The 15,352-nt window shown below is 47.7% G+C and overlaps 1 protein-coding gene across 1 annotated transcript in view; it reads left to right on the top strand.

Annotated features, from left to right (window-relative positions):
* Positions 1–15,352, top strand: part of PI4KA (phosphatidylinositol 4-kinase alpha) — a 120,372-nt gene that overhangs the window by 80,851 nt on the left and 24,169 nt on the right. Inside the window, exons 24-32 of the mRNA XM_077745944.1 lie at positions 2,192–2,262; positions 2,346–2,470; positions 3,631–3,712; positions 3,937–4,020; positions 5,146–5,235; positions 7,376–7,495; positions 11,362–11,454; positions 12,833–12,989; positions 13,224–13,351. Of these exons, the coding sequence (XP_077602070.1) occupies positions 2,192–2,262; positions 2,346–2,470; positions 3,631–3,712; positions 3,937–4,020; positions 5,146–5,235; positions 7,376–7,495; positions 11,362–11,454; positions 12,833–12,989; positions 13,224–13,351 (950 nt within the window). The remainder of the gene's footprint in view (positions 1–2,191; positions 2,263–2,345; positions 2,471–3,630; positions 3,713–3,936; positions 4,021–5,145; positions 5,236–7,375; positions 7,496–11,361; positions 11,455–12,832; positions 12,990–13,223; positions 13,352–15,352) is intronic.

Genomic DNA, 15,352 nt, shown 5'->3' with positions numbered 1-15,352 from the left:
GAAATAGAGACAGAATCCCAGGCAGGCTCCATGCCATCAGTGCAGAGCCCAGTGCAGGGCTCGAACTTACAGACTGTAAGATCATGACCTGAGCTGAGGTCAAGAGTCAGACACTTAACCACTGTACCACCTAGGTACCCCAAAACTAAATCTTTAAAAAAAGAAATAAAAAGACACTGGATAAGTGGGACAGCACTAGTGGGCAAGCAGCACTTTACTGCATCAGTACTGTGATGCTTGTGTTGCACTGTGGCTTTTTAAAATCTGTGTTGTAGCGCCACCTGGGTGGCTCAGTCAGTTAAGTGAACGACTCTTGATTTTAGCTCAGGTCATGATCTCACGGCTTGTGAGTTCAAGCCCCTCACTGGGCTCTGTACACTGACAGTGCGCAGCCTTCTTGGGATTCTCTGTCTCTCCCTGTCTCTCTGTCCCTACCCCACTTTCTCTCTCTCTCTCAAAACAAACAAACAAATCTGCTTTGTACCCTGGTAGCAACAAGCACATTTGGTGCTCAGATCTTGCTTTCTAAATACCATTCTGCATTAAAAGGAACCAAGTCTCTAGGAAAAAAAGGTTGATTCTACAGAGAATTGGGGCAGGGAAAATACAAGATGAGCCTGGGACACCTTGTAGTGCCAGAAAGGAAGGTCCTGTGAGGGGGGAAAAGAAAAAGGAAAGGAAGAAGAAAAGGCATGTGGGCATGTCACATGGACACAGGAGCCTCCCTAAAAGAGCTCTCAATGGCCAAAGCTGGAACAATTTGAGCAGCATCTAATGACAGTATTGGATTATAACCCAGTGAATGAAATATCCATGAGTCTATACTGATTAGACGATTGAACACATCAAACACGGGGAAGGGGGGTGAGCCTGGGTGGCTCAGTCAGTTGAGCATCCGACCTTGGCTCAGGTCAAGATCTCATGGTTCATGGGTTTGGGCCCTGCGTCGGACTCTGTGCTGACATCTAGCTCAGAGCCTGGAGCCTGCTTCCCATTCTGTGTCTCCCTCTCTCTCTGACCCTCCCCTGCTCATGCTGTCTCTCTCTCTCAGAAATAAATTAAAAATATTTAAAAATTAAAAAAAGAAAAAACATGGGGAAAGGGACAGACCCTCCTTATAGAATCCCAATTACTAATAGTAGAAAGAATGAAGAAAACAAAATCCTAGTGAGAACCAGAGTACCTGCTACAAGTAGAGCCCACTGACAGATACTAAAATCTGGACAAAATCTTAGAGACAAATGGTTTGTCTATATAACCTCAAAGTATCTTCCCCAGGGGCTCCTGGGTGGCTCAGGCAGTTAAGTGTCTGATTCTTGATCTCAGGTCAGGTCTTTATCTCAGGGTTGTGAGTTCAGGCCCCGCACTGGGCTCCACACTGAGTGTGGAACCTATTTAATACCCCCACCCCAAAAAGGAAATCACCACATTAAAATATCTTCCCCAGAGTATTTTCCAGTTACTGCAATGGTTTTATCATATGCCCACATTCTCTTCAGGAGCTGCTGCTTAATTCCCCTCCCCGAGTGTGGGCTGGACTCAATGACTCCCCTCTAAAGAGTAGAGCATAGAAAGAGAAAAATAGAAACTGGGCAGTGGGAAACCTGGCAGACACCACTGTACCCCAATGATCAAGGTCAGCCTCCTCAGTGGTAGGAGTTACTGATTTCACACAACCCTGCTACAGTGCGACAAGACCACTTCACCTCTGTGGGATTTTCCTAAAATCCTGTAACCTTAGTCTAATCACGAGCAAGGATCAGACACATCTAAATTGAAGGACATCCTATAACAAGCCTGTGCTTTTGAGAAGTGTCAGATTCATGAATGGCAAGAACAGACCAAGGAATCAACACAGATTATGGGAGACAAAGGAGACCTGATGGGTAATGCCACGTGGCATCTTCATTGGATCCTAGGACAGAACAAGGATATTAGTGGGAAAATGGGGGAAGTCCACATAAAGCCTGAAGTTGAGCTAACAGTATTGTATCAGTGTCGGCTTCTTAGTTCAGATGAATTAAGCTGCTAATATCAGGAGAAACTGGGTACAGGGTATGTGGGAACTCTGCCCTCTCTGCCACTCTTTTGTAGTCCAAAATCATTTCTAAATACTACATTTGAAAGTAGCTAGGATTGGTCCCTTTCTCTTGATGCTCCTGACCCAGTGGAAACCTCCTTCTCATTTCAGGGATGATGCAGTGTGTGATTGCCGTCGCAGACAAAGTATTTGACGCCTTCCTGAACATGATGGCGGATAAAGTAAGCCTTGTCATAGTGCCAGTGTGTGCCTACCAGAGGCATGTGGAGGGCGCCTGGTGTACCTGTCTCTTCTGAATCTCCAGGCTAAGACCAAGGAGAATGAAGAGGAGCTGGAGCGGCATGCGCAGTTTCTCCTGGTGAACTTCAACCACATTCACAAGAGGATACGGAGGGTGGCAGACAAGTATCTGTCTGGTCTGGTAGATAAGTAAGCTCACTTTCCTTCTAATGCTGTGTGTGTGTGCGCACGTACACATGTGCAAACTTCTAGGTTTAATGCAGGGAAGAGCCATCCTTACATTATCAGTGCAGAAAAATTGGAGTCAGAATTTAAACTCTCAAACAGCAATGCGGCCGTCCTCAGAATGTCATGGAATTTACTGCAGGGTCTGAAGTGTGGTCCTGAAACTTCTACTTATTCTGAGCTATCGATGTTACTTACAGTCCATTTCCTGACAAGGGGTGTCATGTCTCTGTGTCTCTGCATCCCACTCTCCTCTGTTTTGAGGCCTCTCTGGGCTCGCTCTGGGAAGCTCATAGCCATCCTAAGTGACATCTTCTAGCCCAAAGCCAGAGGTCCCTGGTAGAATCAGTGTCTTCCAGGCTCCTCAGAGAGGAAGGAGAGGCCACACGGATCTTTGTCCACTCCAGGCTCTCTGCTGAGAGCCAAAGCAGACTCGTGGGACATGCCCTCACATGGATGAGAACCCTCAAAGGTGGGCTGGACCAGCCTGTCTGCAATGTAAAGGCCAGAGGCAGCAAACAGCCACGCTGGGCCTGCCCACAGCTCCATGCACAGTCCAGGAGTTCTGGAGCCTGCTGCAGGTGCTGTGTGCCTGGTCTAGGCAGGGCCAGAAAGCAAGTCTAGCATACGTATGACATGTGTCTGAGCTGGACCTCCTAAGCAGAGGGCCATGATGAGTCACATCCATGTGGAGTCTGCTTCCCTCACCCTGGTCACCACATCCAGGAGCAGCTTCTTCTCTTTGAGCTAGAGTATCATGTAGATAATGCCATTATCTATTTTGCCATCATGTGAAAATATTGGGGAGCCCTGGTCAAAAATAAGGAGGCTCACTTTGGGGAGAGAGGGAGCATGGCTCAGCCAGTGCATAACAAAGATGGTTAGTGTTAGGTTGAGAGCAGGTCACATGGGGCCACATCTAGGCCCGGAAGAGTGGGAGGTGGGGAGTGTTTCTGACTGAGTGCCCTGCCTGGGAGACCTCCTGAGTGCCTCCGACCCCTTGTTGGGCAGCAGGAGGTGGGGTTTTTACCCCACCCCACCCTGTCCCTCGAGGCAGCACTTTAAGGAACTCAAATTCCTTAAAGATTTGTCTCCTGGACCCTGAGATATGGCTGTCGGTGCAGGTTTCCCCACTTGCTCTGGAGCGGGACAGTCCTGAAGACCATGCTGGACATCCTCCAGACCCTGTCACTGTCGCTGAGCGCTGTGAGTGTCCCTGCCATACACCAGAGCCTAATTTATGCTGCAAGGGGCCACATTGGGGGTGGGGAGGCCAGATCCCATCCTGGCCTTTACCAATGAGCTGCAATAAGTTTGGAAGCCCGTCACAGACCGGACAGGTGTGGGGAAGGGAGGCAAACACTGCTGCCCAGCATGAGCAGAGGCAGCCCAGGGAAGTGGTTTGGAAGAGGGAGCTTTGTTGTTTTCAGGACATTCACAAGGATCAGCCTTACTACGACATCCCTGATGCCCCCTATCGGATCACTGTCCCGGACACCTGTGAAGCCCGAGAGGTACGTGGCAGCCATCTCCTTATTAACAGCTGTTTTCATTGCCTTCTCTAGTGTCAGAGCTGGCACATTGCACACACTGTATCATTCAGTACCCCAGAAGTTTGAGATGTGAGCATTGTGGGCCCAGCCCACAGGAAAGAAAGTCTCAGTTGGGGTCACAATATGAACGGGGTGCTGACTCACTCGCAGGTTGGTCTGTCTGAGAGGCCTGCTCCTGCCCCACAGCTGTGCTGACTCTAAGCCCTTTCTTGGTTCTGCTGCCAAAGAGTTTCTCTGCTGCCTGTCAGTTTATAGCTTCTCAAAGCTGCCTGAGCAGGTATGACTGTCAGATGAACTTCACTGCTCTGAGGTGTGCAGACTATCTGTCACTGTGGTAGTTGAGGAACATGACTTCGGCTTTGCGTGGCACTGTGGGAAACAGATGGAGTAAGTAGCTCCGGATAAGGAGGCTGTGCTGTGCGAGGTCTGACTCAGAGCCCTCACAGTGGCAGGGGGTTCCCCATATGGTGACGAGGCCCCTGCACTGGCTCTTACCTCCCATGGCCTGCATTCTCCTTCAGTTACTGACTCAGGACGTATGGTGCCCAGTGACTGACCATGTGAGGCACTATGAGTGTAGGCCCTGCCGCCTGGCCTTATGCCAGGACCACAGAATGGGAAACCCAAAGCTGAGTGTTAGAACATGGTCACTGTAATCATTCGTTAGGGCTGCCATGATTAGGTACCACAGACTGAGTGGCTTAAACAACAGAAATTTATTTTCTCACAGTGCTAGGGGCTGGAGGTCTGAGGTCTGACGGGGTTGTTTCTTCAGACAAGGTCTCCTTTCTTGTGTCCTCACATGTCTTCCCTCTGTGCCTGTGTCCTAATCTCCTTTTATGAGGACACCAGTCAGATTGGATTAGGGTCCACCCATATGATACCATTTTACCTTAATTACCTCTTTAAAGGTACCATCTCCAAATACAGTCACATTCTGAGGTAGTGGGGGCTGGCGCTTCAACACATGCATTTTAGGGAAATGAACTTTACCCCCCAAAGTAACTAACTACAGCCTGTAGCTGACATCCTCTGACAGCCCAGATACACTGACTGCGGCTTGATCACACCCTCTTCCTCATCCAGAGCATCGTGAAGGACTTTGCGGCACGCTGTGGAATGATCCTACAGGAGGCAATGAAGTGGGCACCTACAGTTACCAAGTCCCACTTACAGGTACTTTCTTGAAATCACCAAAAAGCAATTTTGATAAGCTCCTTCCAGTGATCCAGAGAACTTTCATAGACTGTGAACTCAAAATAGAAACAGCACTGGTATGAATACACAGAGACCAAAAACATTAGTCTAGTACGTGGGAATAACAGAGGCCTCTGTAACTGCTCTTTGTTAGGAACACCTTGTGGCGTAAGGGTTCTGGTTGTGGGTGAGCAGGGCAGGTGCAGTGGGATCTGTGGGCAGGCAGGCCCAGGGAACTTGACCACTCACACCAAGTAGGTGTGAGGCAGGCTGGATATGGGCAGTGTGGTGGGCAGGGAGACCTGGCAGTCCAGCAGCAGCACCACTGCCGAATGCCGGAGCTAGAGTGAAGCTGCTGTCCCATTAGAGCCCTAGCCAGGCTGCACGTGGAGTTGCACGTGAGCCTTTGCAGACCAAGTGCTGGCTTTTGAACACCAGTGACTGCAAGGTGAGCCATTGTTCTGGTCAAGCAGAGATGGACCTTTCGCAATACGTGAGAGGAAAAAGTCCCCTCAAAAGGGATTAAAGATAAGAAAAATCCCACTAGAAGAAATCTGGCTTAATAAAGAGAAGGTGCATCGAGAGGAGCGTGTGAAGTTGACCTCAACAGCATTTGTCAAGATAAAGCCAGTTCCAAAATGTTTCTGAGTCTGGAATCCAGGAAGCACCAAGCAACTAGCTGCAAGAGCCTTGGAGGCTGTTTGGAAATGCATTTTGCAAGAACCCATGGGTGGTGCCTTGCATTGCCTTAAAGTTCCTCCTTTCGCAAAGATGTAGGAGCGGTGAAGTTAGAGCAATTGGGGAAATGAAAAAAATGGAGCCTTCTGTCAGGTACTCAGCAGCTAAGCTGGACAGAGATGGGCCTTGTAACAAGGCCATGCCTGTATCTTGACAGCTGTCACTATCTAGTGGATACACTAGTATTCTTTAGACTGTGGTACCTTCTCAAACTGTTCGTATTTGGGAACTGACTTATTTTGGTTCACATGGAGGAAAGGAGCCTCAGCTCCCAAGGCTGAGATCTAAAGAGAGGAAGCCCCTTTCATTCCTAAAAGGGTTCATTAAGCAAAAAATAAAAAAGGCCTTAATTGGGAGAGCTGTTTATTTCCTCAGCCGTGGCCTAAGAAAGGAGTGGAAAACGAACAGGCTTGAGGCTTGAATTGGTCTCGATACTTCTACCAGGCCTCCCCTTGGTTTTGCCCCAGGCCCTGTTTCCCTTCCCTTGCACATCTAGTCTGTCTGAACCCTACCCCACCTGCTGTCCAGCCCTCACTGCGCAGCCCTTAGTGTCCCTGTCCCACCTAGGCATATCACTGCAGCCTCAGCCTGTCCTGAGCCACCCACCACGCTGGGCCAGTGTCAATAGCAAATCTGCTACCTCTACTCATTAGCCACTCCCCATCACCACGGGGTCCATGGTTGGGTTTCTGGGGCTCCATGAATGCTCCCAAACCACTGGCACAGTTTTGTAAGTCAGTGCTCACCTGCACTTTCCTGAGGGGAGTCCCGTGGCTCACTCTAAACTCCTTCACCTCGCATACAAGGCCTTTCGGGCCTGGCCCATCTCTGGCCCAGGCTGGCCGCCTGCCATCTAGCCCTTGTCCTTGCTGCTTCTGCAGTGCTAACCCCTGACCCCTGATGGTCTCCAGAGCAGAAGGCCTTCTCACATCTCCAGGCTCTACCCAGTGTCCCCCTCCACTGGTTGGCCAGGCAGACTCTGGCCCTTGTTCTGCCTTCCTGCTGTCCTTTGGGTCGCTTCGCAGCAGGCTGCTGCGCCAATACAACTGCCTGCGTGTTGACAGCAGGACCAGAACTCTACAACGTTTTCCGGGTATCTAGCACAGGACTTGGCAGGTGGCAGATTCTCCGCAAGGATGTGCCCAGCGAATAAGCGGCCCTCCCACATTTACTGTGTGCCTGCCACTCTGGGGAAATCGTCCTCGTTCACACATGAGCAAGAGCCAGGAGGGGACGGGGGACTTTAACTTACTGAGGGACCCACAGCAAGGGATGGACCCAACATTGGAACCAGTGTTTGCTCTAGTACCTCACACCTTTTTTTATCGTGTTATTCTTACCTTTAAAATAAAACAGCCTTTTTTTTTCTTTCCCACTTCAGGAATATCTGAACAAACATCAAAACTGGGTGTCAGGACTGTCCCAGCACACGGGGCTGGCCATGGCCACTGAAAGCATCCTTCACTTTGCTGGCTACAACAAGCAGAACACCACTCTTGGGGTATGTGTGTGCCTCCTGGGGAACAGAAGTCTCCTTCAGCAACGGGAGCCACAGTGTGCAGGACAAAGCCAAAGCTGATATGTAGCTTTGTCTGCTATATGCAGCTGTGCTAGCAGTAGGCTGATTGGAATCCCATGTAAGATACTCAGGTTCAGAGAGAGTAGGTCAGTAGAACAGGCATTTCCTTACCGTGTTTCTTTTTTTTTTTTTTTTCCAATATTTATTTATTTTTGAGAGAGAGAGAGAGAGAGACCAAGCATGAGTGGGGGAGGGACGGAGAGAGAGAGACAGAATCCAAAGCAGGCTCCAGGCTCTGAGCTGCCAACACGGGGCTCACACCCACAAACCCTGAGATCATGACCTGAGCCAAAGTCGGACACTTAACTGACTGAGCCACCCAGGCGCCCCATCTTCACTGTGTTTCTCGATTCATTAATGATATCAGATTTGGATTTCTGCATATCCACGACGAAGGAAACTGATCTGAGACAAGGTCAGCATGATCTTATAGTCATGTTGATTGGAAACATTTGCTGGATTTTCCTGTTTCAGCAGGTGCCAAAGCACACGTGCACACATATCTTCAACTTCCTCTTGTTCCACTGAAGATCACTTTAGAGGGCAGCATGTCCATAAAGTAGCGCTTTCTTAGTTAAATCAGAGTTTAGGATCAAGTAGCAGATTGACAGTGGATGATCTGACTGGGAGTGGTGCATGTCGTCATCTCCCAGCCTTAGGGCCTAGTACAGTGTCCGTTAGTCCATCCCAAGCAAGTGTGGCTGTGTGCTTCTTACTCTCTGCCTCTTAACTCTCTCTCAGGGTGGGGAGGTGGAGAGGCTGCCGCCTGTTTTTTATCATGCCTTTGACATGATAGGGAGGGGATGCAAAGGAGGAATGGCCCTGCCATTTCTCACCATGGCCACAAGTCTAAGCAGGAAGGGAGGAGCCCATTAGGCAGGCTGGGGGCTCTCAGCCTCCTTGTGGAGCCTGGGGCAGTGCCAGAGGTAGCCAGTGTCTTCTTATAGCCTATGTCATCCTTGGGGCTCTCAAAGAGGTCACTCCATGTTCTCTGAAAATACCATTGTCACCAGCACACCCTGTACTTACAGGCCAGGCCCGAGCCGGGTCTCTCCACCACTCTCTGAGCACACAAATAGAGGCCAGAAGTGGGAACTCCTTAGAATGCCTTTGACAACTCCTGGTTCTCCTCTAAGCTGGCTTGGAGAGGTCACTTTTGCCCAAAAGACTTAAATCTTTTTCTGTAGAAAACAAGATTTAGGTGTGGTTTTCCCTTTTCTGTTGCTGAGGAGGAAAGGATATATTTATTGTGTGTTCTGATTGTGGTTGTGATGGAGACACTGACCAAGCTGCCCCTGCTGCATGAAAAATACAGGAGCTGCTGGCCACCAGAGTCACCTCTCCCCATCACACGTCACTCAGGGAAGAGCAGCTTCTAGTGGGTGTTTCAGAAGCATGATCTCAGGCCAGTGGGTCATGCTGCGTAGACTGTCAGAAAACCCCTGTAGGGCCGTCCTCCCCACCACACTCCATCAGACATGTGAGCCAGAGGAGTTCTACGAGGGAGGGAGGTGGGCTGCAGTGCAGGCCATTTGCTGCCTTTGGGCTGCACAGACATCACTGAATCCCCATTCGACCTGGTGAGAAGGCCACTGTGTTCCCCATTTTGCAGGGGAGTATAGTCAGGCTAAGGGGCAGCAAGTGGCCTCCCTGGGAGCTCATAGCTTGTTAGTGGCAGAGCCGGGTTCCAGTGTAGGCCTGGTTGATGCCATAGGCCACACTGTCTCCAAAAAATGTAAAGCAGCATTACATGACCTTTTGCAAAATATACCAGCTTAATAATTTTATGAGAAAATCATATTTTTTTGTTCCACTTGCTAAGCGTTTTCCCCAAATTTCATATTTTCTTTTCTTGACCCTCTTTCTTCCTACCTGCCTGCTCCCTCCAAAAAAATAAGCCCTCAAACTTCAACTGTTAAGAGATTCATTTTCCCTAGTAGCATCTGAATGTCAAGAAGTGGATAAGTTAGGAAACTAACAATAGAACTCCCCTATGACCCAGCAATAGCACTGCTAGGAATTTACCCAAGGGATACAGAAATGCTGAGGCATAGGAGCACATGTACCCCAATGTTCATAGCAGCACTCTCCACAATAGCTAAAACGTGGAAAGAGCCTAAGTGTCCATCCACAGATGAATGGATCAAGAAGATGTGGTTTATCTATACCATGGAATACTACATGGCAATGAGAAACAATGAAATCTGGCCATGTGTAGCAACATGGATGGACCTTGAGGGTGTTATGCTGAGCGAAATAAGTCAGGCAGAGAAGGACAGATACCATATGTTTGCACGTATAGGAGGATTAGGAGGAACTTGACGGAGGAACAAGGGGGAGAAGAAGGGCGGAAATGGTGGGGGAAAGGGAGAGAGGCAAACCATGAGAGACTCTTGAATGCTGACAAAAACTGAGGACTGATGGATGTGGGGGGGAGGGGGGATGGGCATGGAGGAGGACACTTGTGGGGATGAGCACTGAGTGTTATGTGGAAACTAATTTGACAATAAACTATTTGTAAAAAAAAAAAAAAAAGTGGATAGGTTGTATTGGTTTATAATAAGATGCTAAAGGGGTGAAAGGTCATCTTCAGTGTGTATTCTTAGTCTTCAGTGATGCTGGGCAGGGCAATGAGGAGCATGGTAGCACTGACCAGCCAGTGTAAGGAAGAGCAGTCATCAGGACTCCAAGGGGTGGGAGGTAGGCTGGAGGCTGAAGCTGAAGTAGAGGAAGTGAAGGGGGGCGGTCCACAAGTATTTTCTCCATTCTGTGGGCTACCATTTTACTCCGAGTGCGCCCCTTTTATCTTCTGCTGTTAGACCGGTGGTACCTATTGGGCGTCTCTGAGCCCCTGCTGGCTTTTGCTCACTCTGTCACCGTGCTCTCGACTTCACCGTACACCATCTTCAAGTCACATTTACACACTAGCACGCACCCACAGAGGAGACAGCCCAGGAGCACTGACTTCATAGCATTTTCATTGCAGATTACAATGATTTTCACAATGATCTGATGATTATTTCTCTTGCAAAAGTCCTGTTCACCACTGGGATGAAAGCGGTCAGGGTGACAAAGTGAAGTTCTATCACAAGCTGCCTTCCAGAGAAAATTTTTCATCCTAAAAATGTTTTAAAATCCTTTTTCCATGGGGCGCCTGGGTGGCTTACTCGGTTAAGTGTCCGACTTTCGCTTAAGTCATGATCTCATGGTTCGTGGGTTCGAGCCCCGCGTCGGGCTCTGTGCTGACTGCCAGCTCAGAGCCTGGAGCCTGTTTCGGAGTCTGTGACTCCCTCTCTCTCTGACCCTCCCCTGCTCAGGCTGTCTCTCTCTCTCTCTCCTGGAAATAAAATAAAACATTAAAAAAAATTTTTTTTAAAAATCCTTTTTCCATGATTTATATCAGACTGGAAGGTGTTCTAAAGTATTTTATTTTGGGGTGCTTGGGTGGCTAAGTTGGTTAAGCGTCTGACTTTGGCTCAGATCATGGTCTTGTGGTTTGTGGGTTCAACCCCCATGTTGGGTTCTGTGCTGACAGCTCAGAGCATGGAGCCTGCTTTGAATTCTGTGTCTCCGTCTCTCTGCCCCTCCCCCACTAACACGCTCTCTTTCAAAAATGAATAAATGTTAAAAAAATTTTTAAGTATTTCATTTTAATAGCTTGCCAACATAGATTTTTAATAATCTCTGGATCTGAACTCAACTTCTTAATTGGACTTAGGCTTAGCCATAGTGAACACAAGGAAAACATGTGGCAATGGTCTGAAATAATTCTCGATATTTCTCTGTAGGCAACTCAGTTAACGGAGCGCCCGGCCTGTGTGAAGAAAGATTATTCCAACTTCATGGCATCCCTGAATCTACGCAACCGCTATGCGGGCGAGGTACTTGTCCTGACATGGGCTATCGAAGTGTCCTCTCGTTCTGCTGCCAGTCAGCTCCCAGTGGAAAATGAGCTCAGGTTCTGGAACTCACTCATTTTAGGTGGACTTGAAGGCATGGGGCCCTGGGACTCACCAGCCCAGTCATCAGCATTTATGACTACCACTCACCACCTCTGTAAAGGGATGACCTCACATACATACACTCTGGCCATGCTGAAGCATACTATTTTTCTGGCTTTTTTTTTTTTAAGTTTATTTATTTATTTTAAGAGACAGGGGTTGAGGGGAGGGACAGAGAGAGAAGAGAGAAAATCCCTAGCAGGCTCCAGACTGTCAGCACAGAGTCCAATGTGGGGCTCAAACCCACAAACTGTGGAATAATGACCTGAGCCAAAACCAGAGTGGCTGCTTAACAGACTGAGCCATCCAAGTGCCCTTACTGGCTTTTCTTTTTTAAGTGTCAGAAAACATTCATTGAGTGCTGTGCACTAACTGGGACAGTTGGTAAGGTATATGGACTGTTATTCCAGTTTCACAGATAATGAAACCGAAGCTCTCAAAATAAAGTAATTTGCCAAAGTGAGGTCAGGAACCACATCTGATCACCATGAGGGTTTTTGTCTACCACACCACACTTCAGCCCAACTTAGCAAGTTGCTTCACCACTTGGGGCCTCAGTTTTTGAATCTATAAAAACACAGAAGCTAGTCTACACCTTTTCAGTGGTCCATGCAAGTCCATTGGTGCCTAGTCTAAGTAGGGTCTCCTCTCCCCATTCTGTGACTCCCTCATTCCAGCAGTTGCTCTTCCTCTTCCTGTGAGCCCCTGGCAGGTTGGGCCCCTCTCTCTGGTAGGCTGCCGCTGACCCTACATTCCCCATTGCTGGGAATTGCTCTGAGGGCCTGTTCCACCTGTTTCAAATACCTAGGTGGTGGTGGTAAATCTGTCTTTGGAGGTAGGTTTGGTTTTTGGAAGGAGTCAGATTCTTTCTATATAGTCAAGTCTTGTAAATAAGAGAACAGCATACTTTGGGGTGGGGGGATGGTATACAACTTTAAAAATAGTAAGGATGCTCTTGGTTGAGTCATTAATTGTATTTATTCAGCCCATGTTCATGCAGCCCTATCATGGTTCAGACCTCGAGTTCAGTGCTGAAATGTGAAATTGACAAGACCAGGTCTCTGTCCTCAGGGAATGCCCACACACAGTGCTAAAAGAGAAGTTCCCCAGAAAGGTGTGAGCAGTGGTAGCATTCTTGAAACAAGTCTGTCGCTCTCTGTACGCACAAGCTCCAGTATGAGAGAGTGAGACTCCAGTTGCACCTCGCCTGTGTGCCCTGGATTACGTATGATTCTCCTGACGAGTGTGCTTCTTGCAGGTATATGGGATGATTCGGTTCTCAGATGCCACCGGCCAGATATCTGACCTGAACAAAATGATGGTCCAGGAGCTGAATACAGCATTAGACCTCAGTAATCCCCAGCACTACACGCAGGCCATGTTCAAGCTGACGGCAATGCTCATTAGCAGCAAAGGTAACGGACAGAGGCGCTAGTAACTCTGGACTCTTTTGGAAATGAGTATTTACCTTCATCTTCCTTAGTAAGCTGGAACTCCCCCAGTACAGATCTCTGTGGTGTCTCTCAGGGGTGGAAGTAAACAAGAGGCCATCACTGGCCTACCTGGTCTGTCTTGTTGACATGAAGAGGCAAGCATAGGGTTCAGCCTTTTTTCAAAGCTTCTTCTGAACAGCATGTGTTTGGTTGCAGATTGTGACCCACAGCTCCTCCATCATCTGTGTTGGGGTCCCCTCCGGATGTTTAACGAGCACGGCATGGAGACTGCCCTGGCCTGTTGGGAGTGGCTACTGGCTGGCAAGAACGGAGTGGAAGTGCCGGTAGGACACTGGCTGTGTTCAGCTCCTGAGGGTGGGGCTCATCAGAGATGGAGAGAGCGTGGCCTTGGTTGCTTGACTGACAAGCTTGGAGACCCTGGGCAAGCCCCTCACCCTTTGGGGCTTCAGTCTCCTTATATGTAAGATTGTGATATTAATGCCTGACCACTGGGCTATCACGGGGACCATAGGGACTGTATATTTATGTTGAAAGGATCCTAGTGGTGTCTAAAGTTGTTGTTTTTCAAAATCTCAGTAGAGGGAGCCGTTTCTCTGAGAGTAGAACACAGGCTGTGATAGGGAACGCTTTTTATTTGTCCACAAAGACATTTCTCTTGGCCTCCTACTTCCTGGTGTCCATATTTCTGAAGTCGCTACTGGAGGAAGCCCCCAGGCAAGGTCATATACACCCTTACAGCTGATTGGATGAATACCTAATAACTGTTGTATTTTTCATAGATCTCCTTAATTTTCCTAACAACAGGGAATTTGGCAGCTTTTTTCTGGTGTGGTTTTTTTTTTTTTATGTTTATTTTTGAGAGACAGAGCATGAGCAGGGGAGGGACAGAGAGAGAAGGAAATACAGAATCCAAAGCAGGTTCCAGGCTCCAAGCTCTCAGCACAGAGGCCAACATGGGGCTCGAACCCACAATCCATGAGATCATGACCTGAGCCAAAGTCTGATGATTTACCCACTGAGCCACCCGGGCACCGCCCTGTGTTTCTTAAGATGAGTTGAGATAAGTGGTCAAAAAGGGTATTTTCTTTTTCTTGTTCCCTGTTTTTTGTTTTTCCTTTGGGCTACTTTTAGTATGTTTCCCTTTATCTTCCCCCTTTTTTTTTTTCTGAGAGAGAGACAGCATGAGCAGGGGAGGGTCAGAGAGAGAGGGAGATAACAGAATCTGCAGCAGGCTCCAGGCTCTGAGCTAGCTGTCAGCACAGAGCCTGATGCGGGGCTCAAACCATGAGATCATGACCTGAGCTAAAGTCGGACGCTTAACTGAGCCACCCAGGCGCCCCTATCTTCCATTTTTAATAGTTTGACTTTGGTGTGTTGTTTTCTGTGTCTTTATCCCTTTGGGATTTATTCAGCTTCTTAAATTTAGAGATTTAGATTTTTTTCATCAAACTTGGAAAATTTTAGGCCAATATTTCTTTAAATATTTCCCCATTCTCTTGTCTCATTTTGGGATTTCAATTACACACACATGTGTTGGTGACTTCATATTGTCCCATGATCATTAATGTTCTCTTCAGTGCTTTTCACTTTTTTCTCCCTCTCGTTGCATTTTGTTTCATTTTAATTGATCTGTCTTCCAGTTCAGTGCTTTTCTAATGCCTTATTTCTTCTGTTGTTGAGCCATCTTATATATTTATTTCAGATATTGTAATTCTCAGGTCTAGAATATTTGTTCCTTTTTTAAAAAATATTTATTTTTGAGAGGGAGAACATAGGTGGGGGGATGGGCAGAGAGAGAGAGGAACAGAGGATCTGAAGTGTACTCTGCACTTACAGCAACAAGCAGCCCAATGTAGGGCTCGAACTCACAAGCCATAAGGTCATGATCTGAGACAAAGTCAAACACTTAATTGATTAAGCCACCCAAGCGCCCCATAGAATTTTTGTTTCTTTTTTATAGTTTGTATTTCTCCTACTGACATTCTCTGTGTCTTCACCTAGTCTTTTCATCTTTACCAATAAATATTTAGTCATATTTGTAATATTTATTTTAAAATTCTTATCTGGTTTGTTCTAGTATCAGGGTGATCTGTGGATCTGTTTCTGTTGATTTTTTTTCTTTAGTGTTAAATGTTTTTTTCTTGTTGTAGACTTTGTATATAGACAAGCAGTGGAGACTGAGGAGCACTGCTGTTTATTTTCCCAGAAGATAGATCTTTCTTAGGTCAGTTGGCTAAAATGAAGGTCACTGACCCCTAGGAGTTAGTCTTGGTCAAAACGATGGATTCTTCATGCTTTTCACACACCTTCACTTCCCTTCCCCC

This window comes from Crocuta crocuta, unplaced genomic scaffold (genome assembly GCF_008692635.1).
Source record: "Crocuta crocuta isolate KB4526 unplaced genomic scaffold, BGI_CrCroc_1.0 scaffold344, whole genome shotgun sequence".
Taxonomy (NCBI): domain Eukaryota; kingdom Metazoa; phylum Chordata; class Mammalia; order Carnivora; family Hyaenidae; genus Crocuta; species Crocuta crocuta.
This window is presented reverse-complemented; position numbering and strand designations above follow the sequence as displayed.